The sequence below is a fragment of the Chlamydomonas reinhardtii genome, chromosome 12 (assembly GCF_000002595.2).
Source record: "Chlamydomonas reinhardtii strain CC-503 cw92 mt+ chromosome 12, whole genome shotgun sequence".
NCBI classification, from domain to species: Eukaryota; Viridiplantae; Chlorophyta; class Chlorophyceae; order Chlamydomonadales; family Chlamydomonadaceae; genus Chlamydomonas; species Chlamydomonas reinhardtii.
The window spans coordinates 5,205,699-5,223,069 of NC_057015.1; the positions used below are offsets into that span (position 1 = coordinate 5,205,699).

At 61.2% G+C, this 17,371-nt stretch overlaps 4 protein-coding genes across 4 annotated transcripts; 2 read left to right on the forward strand and 2 right to left on the reverse strand.

The window, feature by feature from the left end:
- Positions 1 to 734: 734 nt before the first annotated feature.
- On the forward strand, positions 735 to 4,376 carry CHLRE_12g527918v5 (uncharacterized protein). The gene is made up of 7 exons (XM_043068518.1): positions 735 to 986; positions 2,053 to 2,076; positions 2,288 to 2,490; positions 2,611 to 2,688; positions 2,980 to 3,179; positions 3,307 to 3,427; positions 3,581 to 4,376. Exons 1-7 carry the CDS (start codon positions 803 to 805, stop codon positions 3,824 to 3,826), a joined length of 1,056 nt encoding a protein of 351 aa, XP_042918613.1. The 5' UTR covers positions 735 to 802; the 3' UTR covers positions 3,827 to 4,376.
- An 842-nt stretch (positions 4,377 to 5,218) lies between these two features.
- Positions 5,219 to 9,014, reverse strand: CHLRE_12g527950v5 (uncharacterized protein). The gene is made up of 8 exons (XM_043068519.1): positions 8,471 to 9,014; positions 8,193 to 8,332; positions 7,851 to 7,965; positions 7,597 to 7,724; positions 7,189 to 7,502; positions 6,968 to 7,043; positions 6,655 to 6,842; positions 5,219 to 6,252 (listed from the first exon to the last, which is right to left on the reverse strand). Exons 1-8 carry the CDS (start codon positions 8,654 to 8,656, stop codon positions 5,933 to 5,935), a joined length of 1,467 nt encoding a protein of 488 aa, XP_042918614.1. The 5' UTR covers positions 8,657 to 9,014; the 3' UTR covers positions 5,219 to 5,932.
- A 355-nt stretch (positions 9,015 to 9,369) lies between these two features.
- Positions 9,370 to 13,118, reverse strand: CHLRE_12g528000v5 (uncharacterized protein). Its single transcript, XM_043068520.1, has 8 exons — positions 12,956 to 13,118; positions 12,319 to 12,421; positions 11,999 to 12,115; positions 11,753 to 11,835; positions 11,411 to 11,494; positions 11,104 to 11,247; positions 10,538 to 10,789; positions 9,370 to 10,354 (listed from the first exon to the last, which is right to left on the reverse strand). The coding sequence occupies exons 1-8, from the start codon at positions 13,088 to 13,090 to the stop codon at positions 10,043 to 10,045; spliced, it is 1,230 nt and encodes a 409-aa protein (XP_042918615.1). The 5' UTR covers positions 13,091 to 13,118; the 3' UTR covers positions 9,370 to 10,042.
- A 126-nt stretch (positions 13,119 to 13,244) lies between these two features.
- On the forward strand, positions 13,245 to 17,276 carry CHLRE_12g528050v5 (uncharacterized protein). Its single transcript, XM_043068521.1, has 6 exons — positions 13,245 to 13,784; positions 14,474 to 14,595; positions 14,810 to 14,893; positions 15,082 to 15,192; positions 15,480 to 15,664; positions 15,853 to 17,276. The coding sequence occupies exons 1-6, from the start codon at positions 13,610 to 13,612 to the stop codon at positions 16,046 to 16,048; spliced, it is 873 nt and encodes a 290-aa protein (XP_042918616.1). The 5' UTR covers positions 13,245 to 13,609; the 3' UTR covers positions 16,049 to 17,276.
- Positions 17,277 to 17,371: the final 95 nt, after the last annotated feature.

Sequence of the window (17,371 nt, forward strand, 5' to 3'; positions counted from 1 at the left end):
TCCCTTCTTGCTACGCATTTATGTGGGCACGGGTGGGAGCCACACACATCGGGACTACGCTTTCCTGCCCCTTGCCATGTTCCATCACGAGCACACAGGCTCACCGTGCTGGTGGCGCGGGTGCTCCGCGCCTGGCGCGCTGGCGCTGCCACAGGCGGAGTGAACCCGAGCGCGTTCGTTCGGGGAGGCGGAAAAGACTAACACTGACTCCAGAACGGGCGCCAGTAGCTGCACAAGCTGCGCTGCCAGCCTCACCGTGATAACGAGGTCGTCACTGATGCATCGTCGCCCACCGGACACGACGTACACCAGCATTGTGGGAACGGGGTCGCCGTTGCCTGGCAGGAGAGCACGGGAGCGGGCGCGGGAGTGAGCGAGGCTGCGGTGAAGGTGGGGCGAGCGTGGAGCTCTCCGCGTCCAGCCTCGTCCAGCTACAGAGGCATTGCAATGACACGCATTAGCGCCAGGAGGCACGGCAGCGCGCTGGCAGCCATGGTGGTCGCGCGGCGCCTCGGGCGGGGGGGGGGGGGTGCAGTCGGGGGCGCTGACAATTAATACTGTAAGGGGTCGCGGCTTGCGGCAGTAAAAGGAGTGAAGCGGGCACGCGCAGAAGCAGAGTTCCCACGGAAATGGCACGTCCCCATCGGAGTCCCGATCGGACGCCCCCACCGATTGTCTGTCCACGGGCACCAATTGCCAACTTTAGCCGCCAAACGCCTGTATACACGGTGCACATCGTTCTCAGCGTCGGTTCTGCAGTTTTGAGACAGCACCGCGACACTGCAACGCACGGACGAGCAGCATGGTCAACAAAAAGGAGGTGGCTGCGGCTTTTATCGTTGCCGCGAAGGCGCTCGGCGTGGACGAGGAGGAGCTTGGCCAATTGCTGTACTCCCTGTCGAAATTATCGGAGGAGGAGCTATGCTTCTTTCCGATAGGCGATAGCAAGAAGACAATCGTTGCGTTCGCGCGCGCGTCTAGGACAGGTAGGAGGATCTGCCTGTGGGCCCCGCTATGAACGCCTGCTGCCCTTCCAGTCCCACGCGAGGGGTCTGAATATGGTCCCCTCACTCATGCGGCCGACTTAGCTGCTCGGACAAATTGCAATCGCTTTGATATGTTATATATGTTTCAGCCGTCAACAAACATTTACATTTGTGCCCGCTGACGGGAGCCAACGTCGGTTGCGTTGCAACCCTAGCCTTTGACTCTGCAGAATAGCTCATACGGTTCTTCCATGGTTGATAGTTCCGTAGCACCGCATCTTGAGGGAAGAAGAAAGCCTCAATGAAGACAAGACATGCCCGAAAGTCGCGACCGCGAGGAGGCCATAACTCGGCCCCGAGAGCATTGATTCAGGATGACGAAGTCATAGCGTACCAGCGGCAAATACGTGTGCGACCATCAGCGCCCTCTTTGGCAGCATGCTTCCGTTGTCGGGGCAAATAAGCTATCCTAAGCCCGCGGCAAGCTGTATTTAGCTTATATTTTGTCCACCAGTAATCGTACCTATTCAATGGGCCAGGAGAAGCTATTGGGTTTGGGGGTTTTATTTGCGCAGACATGCGGGTTGTCCTTGCAATATTTCGGTCCCCCAACTTCACAGGCTCAATACATACACTATAACCCATACTTCGTATGCAATTAGGTGGAATCCGCAGAGATCTGGGACAGGTGCTGCTGCTGCTGCTGCGCGGTTTCATGGCCAGCCAGGCGCAAAGGCGTGCCCGTGTGTGTTGCTAATCTGCATTGCCCAAACGCCGCATGACCGTTACGTCGCTATGTTAAGCCTTACATCTGCTGCACTGCATGGGGCAAGAGCAAGAGCTTTTATTGTTTCGCCGGGGCCTCAAGACCTGTCTGTTGAGGAAGGGATTGTGCTTGTGGGGGGAGCGTGGTTTGGGCGTCGACTGGTGCACAGGTAGTTGGTTGGGGGTGGGCGGAGGATACCTCCTTGTACAACACGGCGCTGGCCAACCAGCAATCGCTGTCATGTCAGCAGTTCACTGGCAAAGCACACCTTAATAAATATTGTGCCTGGGCTGATTGCAGGCGCGACCGAGTCCACCGTGAAAGGTGCGGAGGCAGGATACGGATAGGACAGGACAGGACAGACACTGGGCCAACACGCGTTGGAGAGCGCGGGTAGTTGCTGGGCGCTGCGGGATGCGGCGGGATGCGGCGGGGGCCACATTATTACTGGTTGGGCAAAGTCGTGGTTGGTGTGGTTGCCTTGCAAACCGTTTTGGGGTGCTGACGCCCACTTCCATGGACTTGTGTCCTGCAGAGCTGCTGCAGCGCGTCCTCGACAACGAGAGCGTCATCATGGACAAACAGAGCTTCATCATGGACAGCCAGAGCTTCATCACGGACATCGTGTGCGCGGGGCTGAAGCATGCCTTCAAGCCGCCAAGTACCGGGAAGGCGTTGCTTGGCTCCAACAAGGAGTTCCGAGACCGCATCGTCAAGTTCTACGGCATGGGCAAGCGGGTACGCCATCACTGTACATGCCTCGGTGTACCCAAGCCGCTGCATTCTGCCTGGCCAGATCCCCCGCCCATCCTTGAGTACGGGATGTGCAACCGTCCCTGTTCATACAACCATATGCAGCCGACGTGCATGGTGCTAGGCAAGGCGCTGCCGAGCGAGTTCCTTGTGGCGGGCCATCTATACGCCGTGCGTTGGAAGGTGGGTGTGGGGTGGGGCGCATCACCGCGTGTTGGGCCTTGCTTCCTGCCTGGCAATCAAGGCCTCTCCCCGCTTGATTCATACCCCCATCCTGGCCCGCATCCTGTGCGCGGAGTGCCGAATGGTGTGGATAAGCTATCCACGATGCAGCAGTGGCATGAGTGCACGTGATGCAGCATGCATGCAGTGGGCTTGTCAAGCTCAACGGCTGTGGCACTCGGGTGGCACAGTAGTGACGTCATTTCACCAGGGGTGTGACCTGCGCACCTGTCTTGGCCCTTGCTTGTGCAGCGGTACACACGTGCCATCATGGGCAGCGACTTCGATGTAGACTCGCCCAGGAACGGCATCATTTGGTGCAGCGCCATCGAGCACGAGTACGAGCACCAGCGCATCTGCTTCTCACAGGGCGAATATGAAAACGAGTTCATCCTGCATGTGCTGGACAAGGACCTGCTGCCGATGAAGCTGTCGTCGGTGGGCCAGCACAGGTGAGTTGTATGTGCTATGGCATACCTGTTCAGGCCTAACACCCCTACTATTGGTGTTGCCCCGCGCAATTTTGTTTGCATACTGCACCGACGCCGAGGGCGGCATTGTTTGATGGGCCATGTACAGGGGCGACCCTGCCTTTGAGGCGGCACTGGACGGCGTCACCTTTAAGGATCTGAACGGGAAACATTACACGTTTGCCGGTGCTGACGGCAAGGGGCCTTCCAACCGCGCGCTGGCCCTGCACGTAAGCGTCGGCAGCACGAAGGCGCGGCGCTCTTACGTTGATTGTTACTGTTAGCCCTCGCCCATCAGCATACATGTTGCTAACACATCATCACGAACCATGCCATTTCCTCCGTGTAACGGGACCCTGCACTTGTGGGCACGGACTGCGCAGGCCAAACTTGCCCTGGAGCGCTGCGCAAAGACTTACCCGCAAGACTTCGAGGCCCGGAAGTACCGCTTTGCGTACGAGTCGGTGCACGCGGGCAAGCAGGCGTTCATCCACAAGTGGCTGAGCCAGTTGGACACTGGAAGCGTGGCGGAGGAGGAGGAGGAGGAGGAGGAGGAGGAGGAGGGGATGGAGGAGGAGGAGGAGGAGGAGGAGGAGGAGGAGGAGGAGGAGGAGGAGGAGAAGGAGTAGCGGAGGGGGCCTGAGGTAGGCCGAGGCGCGCAGAGGTTCAGAAAGCGATGACCCAGGAAGTGGTGGCTCAGCAGGACACTGGTGTCTATGGTTAAGCCCGCAAGATGCGTTGCTGCTGAGAGGCAGGCCGCACATGAGACAGAAGACACGGTTCCTCTGGTGTGCGCCTGTTGAGATAGTCCCTTTGTGCAGCTGGCACAAGGTGGTGGGGCTGGGGGGTAGAACCGTAACGCTGTAGGGCTTCAACTGCGCTCGGTTGACAGGAAGCTGGGCGATCAGCAGGGGCGGGTGGGGTAGAGGTCTGTTCGAGAATATGCGTAATGGGTAATCATGGACATGGGTTATTGACGTGCGTTGCGGAACTAATGCGTACGTAGACCAGAGCGGAAGGCGGAGTGGGTAGGGCCTGTTGGAGGATGGGTAGAGCATGTGTAGCGGTGAATGGCGTAGATGACTGATCAGAACCATGAGAGGCACGCACCGAGCGCCTCTGTTCCATGCCGACGGCTACACGTTGCGCACGAGTAATCCGTCAAAACTCTTTTACGAGGCGCCAGCATGCGGTTGAGTACGCCATACGGTGCAACCACCTCGCTCGTGCACCTCAGATGCCTAAACAGGGAGCGGCAGGCGCGGACAAACCCAGCTGCACTACTGTACGTGGCTGTCTGAAAGCCTCAACATACACGAGCACAGTCACGCACCCGGTCTGGGCACAGCGCCTCGCCGGGAAGGCATCCCGCCCGCACAGTCAGCTGCCGCCCAGTCAGCTGCCGCCCGCACAGTCAGCTGCCGCCACCTGACACCTGCCGCGGCCCAAACCTGAAACCTGCCGCGGCCCAAACCTGCGCTGTGGGCCATCACCGCTTGGCCATCATCGCCTTGGCCAGCTCCAGGTCGTCCGCCAGCTTGGCTTGGTGGCCGCGGCGCTACTTCCAATTGTTCCACCGGTCGTAGTGGCGGCGGCACAGCGGCACGCCGCTGGCCTCCCAGCGCACCGTCGCCTGACTCTCCCGCCCCTCCACCTCACACGCCGCGCAGCTGCCCTGTGCCTTGCCCTGTGCCTTGCCCTGTGCCTTGTGGCTGGCACTCGCGGCCTCCACAGGGTTGGCGCCGTCCTCGCCGCCAAACTGGGCCGCGGCCACCGCCTCGGCGTTGGCCGGGTCGTGAATCCCGCGCCCCCGCTTGAAGGCGGCGGCGCCGCCCCGGGCATTGTAGAGGTCTACTGTTCAGCAAATTGACGCGCTGGTGCAAGTTCTGCAATCTGGTACACATGTATCTGGTTCTGCAATCTGCGGCACTCATCTTCGCCCACTCGTGCCGCGCCGCCCGGCGTGCCGATGCGTGTTTGTCGTTTCCTGATGGAATGGCGCGGAAGCGGAAGCATGAGGCAAGTGTTGTGGTCAATAAATTCGCATGACATCTGAATGACTGGCGGTTGTGTAAAGGAACACGGTTCTGCTTTTAGGACGGCGCCGCGCTCTCCTCTTCCACGTGGCCTTGCCCGCCCCCTCCGCTCCGCAAATGCACACCAGCCAACCTGCCGCCGCATGCGCCAGGACGGCACATCCCGACCGGTCGCCACACTTGCAAGCCCTCACCCAAGCCCAGCCTGCATGCTTCAGTCCCGCTCGCCATGCATTGCAAAGCAGTGACCTCCACACGCACAAGCATCATGTATTACGTGTGGGCTATACTATACGGTACCAAGGGGTGCCTGTTGGTTTCCTGGACTCAAACCGGCAGATGGTCGTGACATTTCTCCTGGGGAACCCCTGGCAACGTAGGTTCGCGGTTACTTCACCGACGGCTTGCCGCCGTGTGCTCTGGGTCTGGTTAGATCCAAGTGCGCCATTTACGCCTTTAAGGCCTTACATAGGCGTCATTCCGAGAAACAAGGGACGACCTCTGAGAGACCGTTACGGCCGCACCAGCATTACCACCATCAGTATCACCACCATCAAAGGCAGCATCACCGTCAGCAGCAGCAATGAAAGTGACCTGCACGCCCCCCTGCCTGTCTAGGGCGACCATTTGCAGCTGGCACAATACGACTCTCATGCTGCCACCAGGGGTGGCACCCCTGGCTGCCACAAGCCGCGCGCGCTACCGCCTCACATGCCCCAGTATGGCGCGGCACCCCGTATCCAGCGCCTCCCACCCCGTGGGGAAGTGCACCAGCGCCGCAGCGCCCGCACCGCCGCCGCTGGGCACAGCAGCAGCCTGGCTGCCTGCAGCGGTGCTGGCCCCACCAGTTTTGCTGCTACTGCCGCTACTGCTGCTGCTGCTGCCGACCTTGCAGCTGCTGCAGCACTTGCCCTTCATGGCTGCCAGCCGCTTGCCCCCCTCGGGCGACAGCAGCGGCAGCAGGCGGCCGGAGATGCCGTGCTCGTCCACGTGCAGCTGGGGGACCAGCTCCGCCAGGCCTAGGGGCGAGGTGGGGGCGAGCAATAAGGTTGTACTACCCGTTTTTATCTTTGGTCATCACTCCTCACACGGCACACACTGCGCACACCAATGCCACACACACATGCTTTGACGGGGCGTGCCCGGGAAACGTTGTAGGTCACATGCAAAGGGACGGCACCCTTGGGGTCGCAGATCCCTACCCAAGGTCAGGTAGATAGGAGTAACAAGTTATCGGGAAAGTATGGTAAGTAAGTCGCCTGGGTAGGTCGGCGCAGGAAATCTGTAAACGGTAATACCGCGAGCGTCGCACCGCATTGCATACACAGCCCTACGTGTTTCTTCCCTTGTGCTCTCGGACCATGCACGACAATGCGCATTGCGCTCCTGGACAACCCCAGGATCCCTTGCAACCGCCGCACCTGCGTCTACAAGTACGTGCGCGTTGGCGGTCTGGCGCTCCTCGTCCACTGCTGGCGAGGGTACCAGCAGGCAGGGCGCCCCCACCGCCCCCAGCTCCGCCACACTGGCGGCGCCGGCCCGGGACAGCACTAGGTCAGCTGCAGCCAACGCGCTGCCCACGTCCGAAATGTGTGGCACACAGCGCACGCTGCATCGCAGATGCGCGATATGGGTGCCGTAAGTGCTTGGTGCACGCGTCGTGCTAGTGTGACTCCGGTCAGGTGGCACGTACCGCGGTAGCGCAACATCGGCACTCGGCTGTACACAACTCACTTGGACATTGTGGCTGCCTGGCCCCCCGAGTAGGCGACGTGCTGCCGGATGCCCGTCTGCCACAGAACTTGAAGGCCTGCAGCGTTCGGAAGATGGAGCAAAGGGTGCAGCACACCTTGCGTGACTCACGAGCCATAACCTACATACAACCGGTGACATCGCATTACGGTATGCACCACCCCATGGCGCTGCTCCCACCCGCCACCTGTGCCGCCACCCACCCGACACGTTGGCCAGCTGCGGCAGGGCGTTGTGCGTGGCCTGGTTCAGGTAGCAGCAGCCCTTGGAGCCGCCCAGCACCACCAGCAGCCGCTCGGAACCAGACCCAGCTCCACTGCCACTGCGCCCCTTCAAGCCCAGCGCCTCCCGGGCCTGCGCCCGCCGCTTCTCCGCCGCCGCACGCGACTTGGCGTCGCAGCCGCCGCCACAGCGTGTCACGACCTTGCCTGTGGTTGTTCCGGCGCCAGGATCTGGCTTGTTCACACCCGCTGAGGTCAGGACGCCGGGCCGCACTGCGGGCCCAATCACGGTGCACCTGCGTGTATGGCAAGGCGTGCCGGTTGCGTTGCTTGACAAGGCACTCACAGCACGGCGGCGGCGGGTAAGACACACCATGCACCCCTGCCCACCTCTCGGGAAACTTAAGCCCAGCAGCGGCGGCCGGGAAGGCCAGCAGCGTCTGCCGGGCCAGGCGGTGGATGGAGGCGTTGGCGGCGCCTGCCGCTGCGTTGGGCTCATACACCAGCAGAGGAATGCCCTGCGCACAGCCGGTGGAGACACTGGCGTCAGCCCGGGCACACACGTTCAGAAGGCCACGCCTGCCCGGTAAGCAACAGCTGCACAGGCATATTTGCGGCACAGCGCACAGCCCCACAGGCCTCACCAGGGCAATGGCTGCCAGGCACGCCGGCACCGACATGCTGCCCCCAATGCCGACCACAACATCCGGCGCCGCGCCCACGAGTGCACACGCGCTGCTCAGCACGCAGAATGGAAACCTGTCGATTGACAGATGTGTGCGTCATTGAGGTCAAGCAAACATAGGCAAGGCACGGACAGCCGCGCACGCTCACACGCCCGCGCCCACACGTCCGCACACGCACGATGCCCACATCCTGTATCCCCGCTCAGAGGCTTCCCAGGGATCGCACGAGGGATACCAAGCATTGGAGAGCACAGGGCACGCCGCCTCTCCCAAAACGAGCACACAACGCGGAGCACGCACCTCAGCGCACCCCACACGTTGGCCATGCGCTTCAGCGGCCGCACCAGCTCCACATACGGCACCTCGTGCATGTTAAAGCCGTGCGCCGCGATAGCGCGGTATTGGCTTCCGATCACGCCGCGTGTGCCCAGAAACACAGACTGCAGCGTAGCGGGTGCATGGACAGCGTGTAACTGCTTGAAATGAAGACTTAGACCGCGGTGTTTGGCTCAGAATCGTGGCATTGTCGTGCGTCCGCCAGCTGCCCGCTGAGCCAACCTCACCAGCGCCGCTCTCACCTCTACACCCTGCAAGCGCAGCGCCTCTGCCAGCGCTAATCCGGAGTACACGTGGCAGCCCGCAAGCGCAATCATTGGGGCCGCATGGCACTGCCGCCGCACATGCAGCGTGGCGCGGAAGCCGCCGTATCCCACCGCCGCTGTGGCGACTGCGCCCAGCGCCACCTTCTTGGGGCTGATGCCCATCTGACCGCTGCTATTGCTGCTACCGTCGCGGAGGCCACTGAACTACATGAGGCCAGGAGAATCTAGTAAATGAGCGCCGGAGTGGAGCTGCCTTGTTGAGCTCAGATGGGCTGGGCCCTCCCACGCGGTATGCCCCCAGGAACGAGGCGGGCGGGCGGGCTGCAGGTGGCTCGAGGCGGGCGGGCTGCACGAGCTTCTTTGCTCCTTCTTTCTTTGCTCCCAGCTTTTCGCTAATTCAAGTTATGTGTTATGTAGCCCCGCCAGGAAGGCTGTTTAGCGGCGCTCGTGCACAGTTTGCATCGCAAAGTCGCACAGGCGCCGCGCTGTTCAGCTTGTTTTTTGTCTGGCTCGTAAAATATAATGTACTTGTCAAAAGCTGTAAATATGGGTGATGATGTTTGCAGGCGTCGAGCCGGGCACGGTTCATCTCAGCCCGGCCAGCGCCCCCATCTCCCCGTATCTCCCTGCATGTCCCTGCTATCACCTCCCTGCAACGCCCCCGTCCCGCTTGCATTGCTGAATGCAGGGTTGATTTGTACGTGACTTCCCGAGCCAGGATACCGATACGCGTAACACTACGCTGGGGAAGTGCTTGCTGTGCCTGGCCGCTCCATTGTCCTGTACATACGAACGCACAGACACGTCTGACGCCCATTGGAGCCGCGCGGGCGCAGCAGTACTAGAGCAAGCTGACGGCTCGTAACGGGAGCGGCCCATGATTTGGGTTACATCCGGGTGTGCTTGCAGACCCAGCCGTGCAATGTTGCACTCCTGGTGGGAAGCAGGGCGCTGTAATCAGGCCCTCTCGGGGCCCTCAATTATTCATGCTTAATGCACCCCTGCACTACGCCCCTTCCAATGCAAGGGGCTTGTAACGGGTGCCTGTCCTCCGTGAATTCAGAAACACTCCTTGCCGCTTCCAACCCGGCTGATGGCACTCAAGGGCCAACAGTGGGCTCACGGCTCACAGCAGAACACGTTTCGCCCTAGCTGTGGCCGTTGCACATCAAGGCGCTCCCTTGGGCGCAGGCGCGCGGTACTTGTGAATGTCCCGCCCCGCGCTCCCGCCCCGCGCCCAAGTCTGCAGCCCTTCCCCACCGCGGCCCACCTCATCACCTCATCCAAGCTCAGGAGCCCCGCCGTATCCTCTAGGCCGACTGCGGGTCCAATCACCAGCCGCCGCCCAGGCCCCGTCGCCACCACCCACGCTATTGCACCACACACGCACACACAAGTGAACCCACTCCTGCACCACCATTGCCGACAATCGCTGAGCCCGGCCCAGCAGCTTGCTGCTGCTAACAGTTAGTAGTCCGCACCAACAACCCGCAGCTTAGCCCCGCTCTGTCGCTGTCCCCAAGTACCGCGAGTAGGCAACGATGCCGTTTACTTGGCCTCCTCCTCGTCCTCGTCGTCGTCATCATCGTCGTCACCCTCCTCGTCGTCGGTGGTCTCGGGAAGGTCGTTCGTCCCCATGCGCTTGAAGTTGTGCTGGGGGGCCTCGGGCTTGATGATCTCGCGCAGCACGTCCGTCAGCGTCACGATGGACACGGGCTTGCCGTCCTCGTCCACGATGTAGATGCGGTGCAGGCCCTGGCCGGCCATGGTCTCCAGCAGCTTGCCGAAGGTGGCGCTGGGCGTAAGGGTGGGCAGGGGCACGGCCTTCAGCACGTCCGCCCACTTGTTGTCGGCGGCACCCTGGGGGCGGGAGGGGGCGACGTAACAACCAGGTCAGATGGCAATTGACAAGCCGTCCGATACCACTTGGGCATGTAGCATTGCAGGACAGGAGCAACATGGGCCTTGTCGGCTGCACGATCAAGCAAGCAGCACGTTTGCTCCCGGCGCCACCGCCTCTGCCCAGCCCCCCCCTGCGCTCACCGCCACGCGGGTGCCCTTGATGGCCTCCTCAGCCGAGGGGCCCTTGCCGTTGATGATGACTGAGAACTCGGCCACGGTGCTCATCAGCAGGCCGTAGTTGTTGGAGCCCACGAAGCGCAGGTCCGAGATGGACACGGAGCCGATCAGCTTGCCGGTGTTGTCAACAATGCCCAGGCAGGACTTGTGGTCCAGGGCCATGTGGTGGAAGGCCTCCAGGGCGGTGGCCGAGGCGTGGATGGTAAACACGGAGCCCTGTCGCGCAGGTAAACGGTGCGGGTCATGGTCAGCAACGCAGACAACGATACCCCCTGTGATGCAGTTGCCCAGCCTTGCATGCACCCCGCTTGGCAGCCCCCTTGCCCCTCTGAACGACCGTGTCTGTGCTCCTCCAATCCCTTATACCCAAGCTGCTTTAAGGAAACGAAATGCAGCCTCATGTCCGGCCGCAACTCCCAGCGCCTGCATTCTTGCCCGTGGGCCAGCCGCCGGCACCATTTCCGCAGCCCTTCCCTCCTCCACCCATCACCGATGCCCGCTCCACCGCGCCCCCACACCGCCCACCGCACCTCAAAGATCTCCAGGTCCTCCAGGGTCTTGTCCATCACCAGCTCCAGCTTGTCCTTGTGCTCGCTCACCAGCTTGACCACGTCCAGCTGCGACACGATGTCGGTGGGGCGCAGGCCGCTGGCCTCGGGCTTCTCGCTGCCGGGCTGCAGGAAAGTGGGGAGGAGGGAAGGAGGTAGGGTCAACATATGGGAACGCACGCTGCAAGACGCCTGGGCGCAAGCACCTGGTAGTCGGTCCATTCCGCATTTGGTTGATTCGCCATACCCCGGTGGACTTCGTCAGTTCCCCGGAACCTGCGCTGCTTACCTTGATGTTGATGACCACGGTGTTGCCGCTGACGGTCACGGAGTGGGCCTTGGCGGGGTCCACCACGAAAATGCGGTGGTGGCCCTGTGGGGGTGGAGGGGCCAAGCATGGATCTGTACATCGTGCACAAACTCACTTCATAGTTCCGAACAATCCCAGCTTAATCCGTTTCAGCTCTGTCATACCTATGTCGGTACCAAGCCTGACCTCCGTTCCCTGTTCCTGGCCATGTGCTGCCATCAACATCCGACCGCGGCCTTCCGCACCCGCCGCCCTCCACTCCGATCCAGCCGCGGGCCCGTCCCTCCGCCTCCCCGCCCAGCTCCTGCCCGCTGCACGCACCTTGGGCTCCAGCACCTGGAAGCCCTCCTTGATGACCGTCAGCACGGTGGTCTTGGCGTCGCCCTTCAGCCACAGGTCACCGGCTGCGAAGGTGCAACCGAAACCCGAAGCAGCATGTCAGGGGAAATCCCACAGGAAGGCCTCGATTGCCTGAAGGGCACGTTCAGGCACATGCTGTGGTACGGCACCCCGGTTTAGCTTCCACCCCTCCAAATCGGGCTGCGCCTCTGTTCATGCCGCACTCACGGTGGGTCACGGTGTGCACCTTCTTGGCGCACACGGCGCTGCCCACGGCCTCAAGCTCCGCGGCCTTAATGGTGGACATGCGCTCGAACCAGCCGTGACCCAGCTGGGTCTCCAGCTCTGTGCAGGTGGAGAACGGGCGGTCAGGGTTAGTCCATATCAGGAGAAGGCGCAATCCAGGCACCATGCCACTTTACAGGAAGGCAAGGTGTCAGGCGTCGTGCTCCGGCATTGCAGGGTGGGCTGATGAGCCTCCGCAGCGTACCGCACCTTACGCAGACTACTAGACGCAAAAACTGCACGGCGGAGATTTGCGCACTCACCCTGCATCAGCACGCGCAGCACGTCGCCGACGGAGAAGGCGCCAAGGTACTCGCCCTCATCGTCCAGAACGGGCACGGACAGAATCTTGTTGTCGCCCAGAGTCTGTGGAGAACAGGCCGTGGGTGCGGTGGCGTGGGTGATAGACAACGAGGCTCATGAAGGTTGGACTGGGTTCTGGCTTGCTCGCTCGGCCTGGACGCACGTATGCAACAATGATTCGGACAAAGGGTGCTCCGTGGGACTGGATCTGACATTCGCGCCCGGCATGCCGGCTGGTGCACACGTCGACATGCATGTTCGTTGCTTTTTTCTAAAAGGTTGGTCTGGGTCCATCCCAGCACCTTCTACAACATGACCCTTATGTGTAGAAGCGCTGGAGTTGCCTCGTAACCGCATTACCCAAGATATCTGCCAGCCGAAAGCCGATGGACCTCGATAACAAGATCGAGCCCCGGAGCTGCCCAGCTGACTACGACGCACTGACGCGCTCACGCTCGGCTCATTGATCCCAATCTAAGGAAACGTCTTGTCGAGGTCAAGGCATCGAGCCCAGCCCTGCTAGGACGCGCCGTCATGGACTGCCTGTGCTCGCAGCAGAAGGCACGCCGTGCACCCAGCTTTCCGTGCTAAGCCTACCTTCAGGGCCTCGCCGACGGGGGCATTCTTCTTCAGCGCGATAATGCTGTGGGTGTGCTGGCTGACGAACGACTGCAGGCTCTCGGAAGAGAGCCAGGAGCGCAGAGGCTCGAACAGGGCAGCAGCGGAGCTCATCTTTCCTGGGTAGATTTATAGAGTAAAGTTAGGCGGGTATTAAAGTAGACGACAGAGCTCAGCAGACAGAAAAGGTTCTGAGCTTGCGGAAGCCCCATGCAAGCTTCCGATTTGCAAGCTTCCGATGCGTCGCTTTTCTGCACTTTGGGTTTTATTTTGATATGAGTTTGCATGTGTGATAGAAAACGAAACAGAACAAGCCCAGCGACGAGGGCGTCGCCTGGCTCGCGCCGTGTCTTTTTCCGACACAGCGTTTTGCCCTGCTCATCGAAGCCATCAATGCGCTAACACCCGTTTAACAAAATGCGCCTTTTCGATTAAGCTATTATCGATTGGACTGGTGTCAACTACACAATCGGTCGCGGGTTGAATCTGGCCTCTTTACCCCTCATTATTAAACTACACATCTTTGAATATAGGCAACGCATTCATAATAACGGCCTGACTCAGAAGAACGGCTCTTTTGGCCAGACTGGTCACAAAGCTTCCAAGGCCTCTGGGCCCTGCTTAAAACAGTCGATGCTAATCAGTAGGCAACCAGTTCTGCCCCGCCGGGCGAGCATCGGCTCCAGGCAAAGGCTCGGCCCAGTTTGCCGCGCAGACCCTAAGAGCGCCAACTCGGGGCTGTTCACAGACTTGAGCAAGTATGCAAATCCAGGCGTCCTGGATCAAGCCGCGCGGAGATATTCTATAGGTGCGCAAGCACCGCGTGGGGTGTGGGCCACTTGCTGACGTGAGCTCGTGGCTGTGCGTCGCTCTGTCAGACAAACGTGGGATGGGTGAAGCCTTGGGTTTGGGAGGAGGTGGACAGCTGAATCGCACCGCCCCGCACAAAGCAGAGACCCGAGCAACGGCAGTGTACTCTAAACTTACGATTGTATGTCGGGGTTGCCATGCTAGCAAGCAAGGGACATGCAGCCAGCTGGTGGCTTCATGCAGCGGGGTTGGGCAGCTAGTACACGGGCTCCCAAGACACGCAGGCCAGGTACTCGAGCACCAAGGGCCGCAGCGCTTGGATTGCATGGGAGCTGGGCATTTCAACGATCAGGGAGGCATCAACAGGTTGTCTGGGGCTGGTGGCTACATGGCCACAGCCTGTGTACTGGGACAACGCGTGCCGTTTATCAAGGCGGCGACATGATGCAACGTGTGACGTGTTTGGAGCATCGCCCGGGTGGCCCCAAACCATTGGCCCTGATCGTGTGTGAACATGTGATGCGTGCGCGTGCGCTCGCGTCCACTTGCGTGTAGTAGGCAAAGGAAGGGGTCTACACTCCGCGCGGGTGCGTGTGTACGTGCATGGGCACGGTCCAACCATATGTCCCGCCTTGCCCTTCACCTCACGTGTGTTTCCTCCCGCCTTTATCCACACCCACGCGCTAGGCCTGGACCAGGGCTTTGAGGAGGATGAGCTGCTGGCGCTGGAGATGGGCGTCAGCAGCCTGGCGGGGCTATCGGAGACACAGCGGGCATACAAGGACAAAATCAAGCAGAAGCTGGCTACGGTAGGCACTGGTGCATTTGTGGCCTGGGTAGCGCGTGTGTGTGGCCTGGGCAACGCTTGTGGGTTTGCACGCACTAGAGACACGCAGCCTCCGGCGCGCGCCACAGCACCGCACGTGCCCGACAGGCGCCCTGCACAATGTTCTCCAACGGCTCCAATATTATTTGCCGTCGTGACTCGCGTATGTCGGCCTTGTTGTTGATGGTTGCCTTCAGCGCGCTGCCGAGCTGAAGAAGGAGGAAGAGGAGCTTAAGGCCAAGCTGGCCCGCAACCTGGAGCTGGGCAAGAAGGCATATGAGGCGAGTGGTAGCCCCTGGGTGAAAGATTGGCAGGGACACCACACGTGACGTTTTTCAGGCTATGGTACTTGTGATACAGACCACGCCTCGTCATCGACTTTCGTGCCGGGTGTGCTGGAGTGCATGCTTGCACCACCACGCTCCGACTGCGGCAAGCAAGTCCTGCTTGTACCGCGCTTCCCTCGCAGTACGGCGAGTACGCCGCGTCGGTGCGGCTGCTGGAGCTGGCGGTTCAGGACACGGGGCCGGACACGGTGCTGGGCGGCGAGGCGCAGCTGTGGCTGGGGCTGGCGTACCAGGTGCGTTGGATGTGCAGCGTGCAGATGTGGCGGTGTGGTAGGGGCGGTAGGGCTGGCAATGAAGGGATGGGCCATGGGACCCTTCACTGTGTGATGTGGCCGTCAGAGGCGGGCGGTGAGTCGTGGCATTGCAGGGCAGGTGCTGGGCGGTGCTAAAATAGCAAATCGCTTTGATCCCATCCGCGCGGGCAGTGCCAGCACTTCTGGGTAACCGGAGGCCGCTGAGGAACCAGCCACAGCTCCTGCGTCACCTACTATGGTGCCCACAAATCCACGTCTCCGCGCAGGCTTGCGGACGCGAGAAGGAGGCGATCGACCTGTACAAGTCCATAGAGGCCAACCACCCCAGCCGCAAGGTGAAGAAGCAGGCGGCGGACCTGCGCTACATTCTGGAGGCGCCGCGCCTGGAGATCAGCCCCGATGAGCGCGTGACCATCCCGCTCATCCAGTCCGACAGCTGGCGGCAAAAAGAGTGAGTGGTTCGTCAGGACGGATTGGGGTGGTGCTGGCATCAGCCAGTTCGTTTTTCGCGGGGCGCAACTGCATTGGAACAGGTGCGGAAGCCTGTTGCTTGACGAAGCCGCAAGATATCGGCTGCTCGTGAACCGTTTAACTCCAAAGGCTGCTAAATGCTCACGCACATGTGCGCTCACGCCACAGACGCACCGCCTACACGCCGCGTTTCTACAAGCCGCCCCCGTCTAACAAGAAGGAGACGTATTGGGACCGCGTGTCCATGGACGCGCCTGACCCGCTGGCGGTGCTGCCGGACAAGTGGTATGTGCGGGTGGCGGCCGTGGCGCTGCTCATCGGCACCACCGTGTACCTCAACTATGCGGCTGGGCTGCAGCGGTGAGGGCAGCGAGGTGGCGGAGCAGCAGCTCGGAGTCGGACGAAATGGAGCGGAGCGTGGGCGAGGGTGCAGGGGTGCAAATGCTGGCAGGGAGCTGTTGTTTCAAAGTGTAAGGAAAAATAGGCGGCAGGGAAAACTCGGCTGGAGCGAGAAGCGAGCCCTGCGACCTGCTGGCGGCGGTGGCGGTGGCGGTGCAGGGCCTGGCGGCGGCGGTGGCGGTGGCGGTGGCGGTGGCGGTGGCGGCGGTGCAGGGCCTGGAGACGGCGGTGGCGGGGGTGGTGGCACCGCGCCTACCGGCAGCAACAGCAGCGGCCACGGCGTTGGGCCCGGTGGTGGCGGCGGCACGGGCGGCCCTGGGCCCAGCGGCAGTGGCGGCGCGCATGTTCGGAGCAGAGGGGGCGGGCAAGGCCACGTGGAGGAGGACAGCGCGGCGCCACCTTCAAAGCGGCGCCGGCGCGCAGGTTGAGACCTGCCGGTGTTGTCTGGTTAGCGACCTGTGCTGACGAGCATGGCGTAGCAGGCAGTCGGCTGCAGCGGCAGGGGTGTTTTTCTTGCTGTCTGGTTGGCCTGCTGCCTGCTGCACTAGTGCTTGATAGCTGGGCGCGACTGGGCACATATGGCGGGCGGTGCCTGTACAAACCGACCCCGGCTATGTCCGGGAGATGAGGCTAGTATCGGAACCTTCGGCCTCAGACGGAGGACGTGGCGTGGCGGCACAGCCCACTTTTCCCTTGCAAGGGAGAGCCACCTTTTCTTGTTCAAAGTGTAAGGGTGCGCTGCCAGAAACACATATTCAGAAAGAGGGGGTTATTGCGGTGCAAATGGCGCTGCGGAAAGGCCTGCACTTTTTACCATTGGCTGTTATTATGAATCCTTTGTATTGCCTACTTGTTTGGTGCGACTATCATGGTTTTGATGAGCGGGAGTGGGCAGATGTTGCAGCGCAAGTGGTTTGTGACGGCTGTATGCCTTGTGCAAGTGCTAGGTTCAAGAGTTGCAGCAAGGTGCTTGGCGAGGTCTTTACGGCGTTGTGAAGCTGGCAAAGCTCCCTACAAAGCACCCACGATACAATGATACATGGGTCTGTAAGTGGAGTAGGAGTTTGCGAGACACCTGAAAAGGCCAGAACAAGGCGCGCAGCCGCATTCCCAGGCATTACTTGCCATGGGCACATAGCATACATAGCATCAGCGAGGACTGGGCAACCAGCAGCGATAAGCAGAACAACCTCAGTGGGCTGAGTTGGTTGGTCAGGAGGCGGCGGGCTGGCTACGGCGGTTTAGGTGGCGAAGATGGTGGGTACCAAGGACCTCGTGGGTCCGTGCC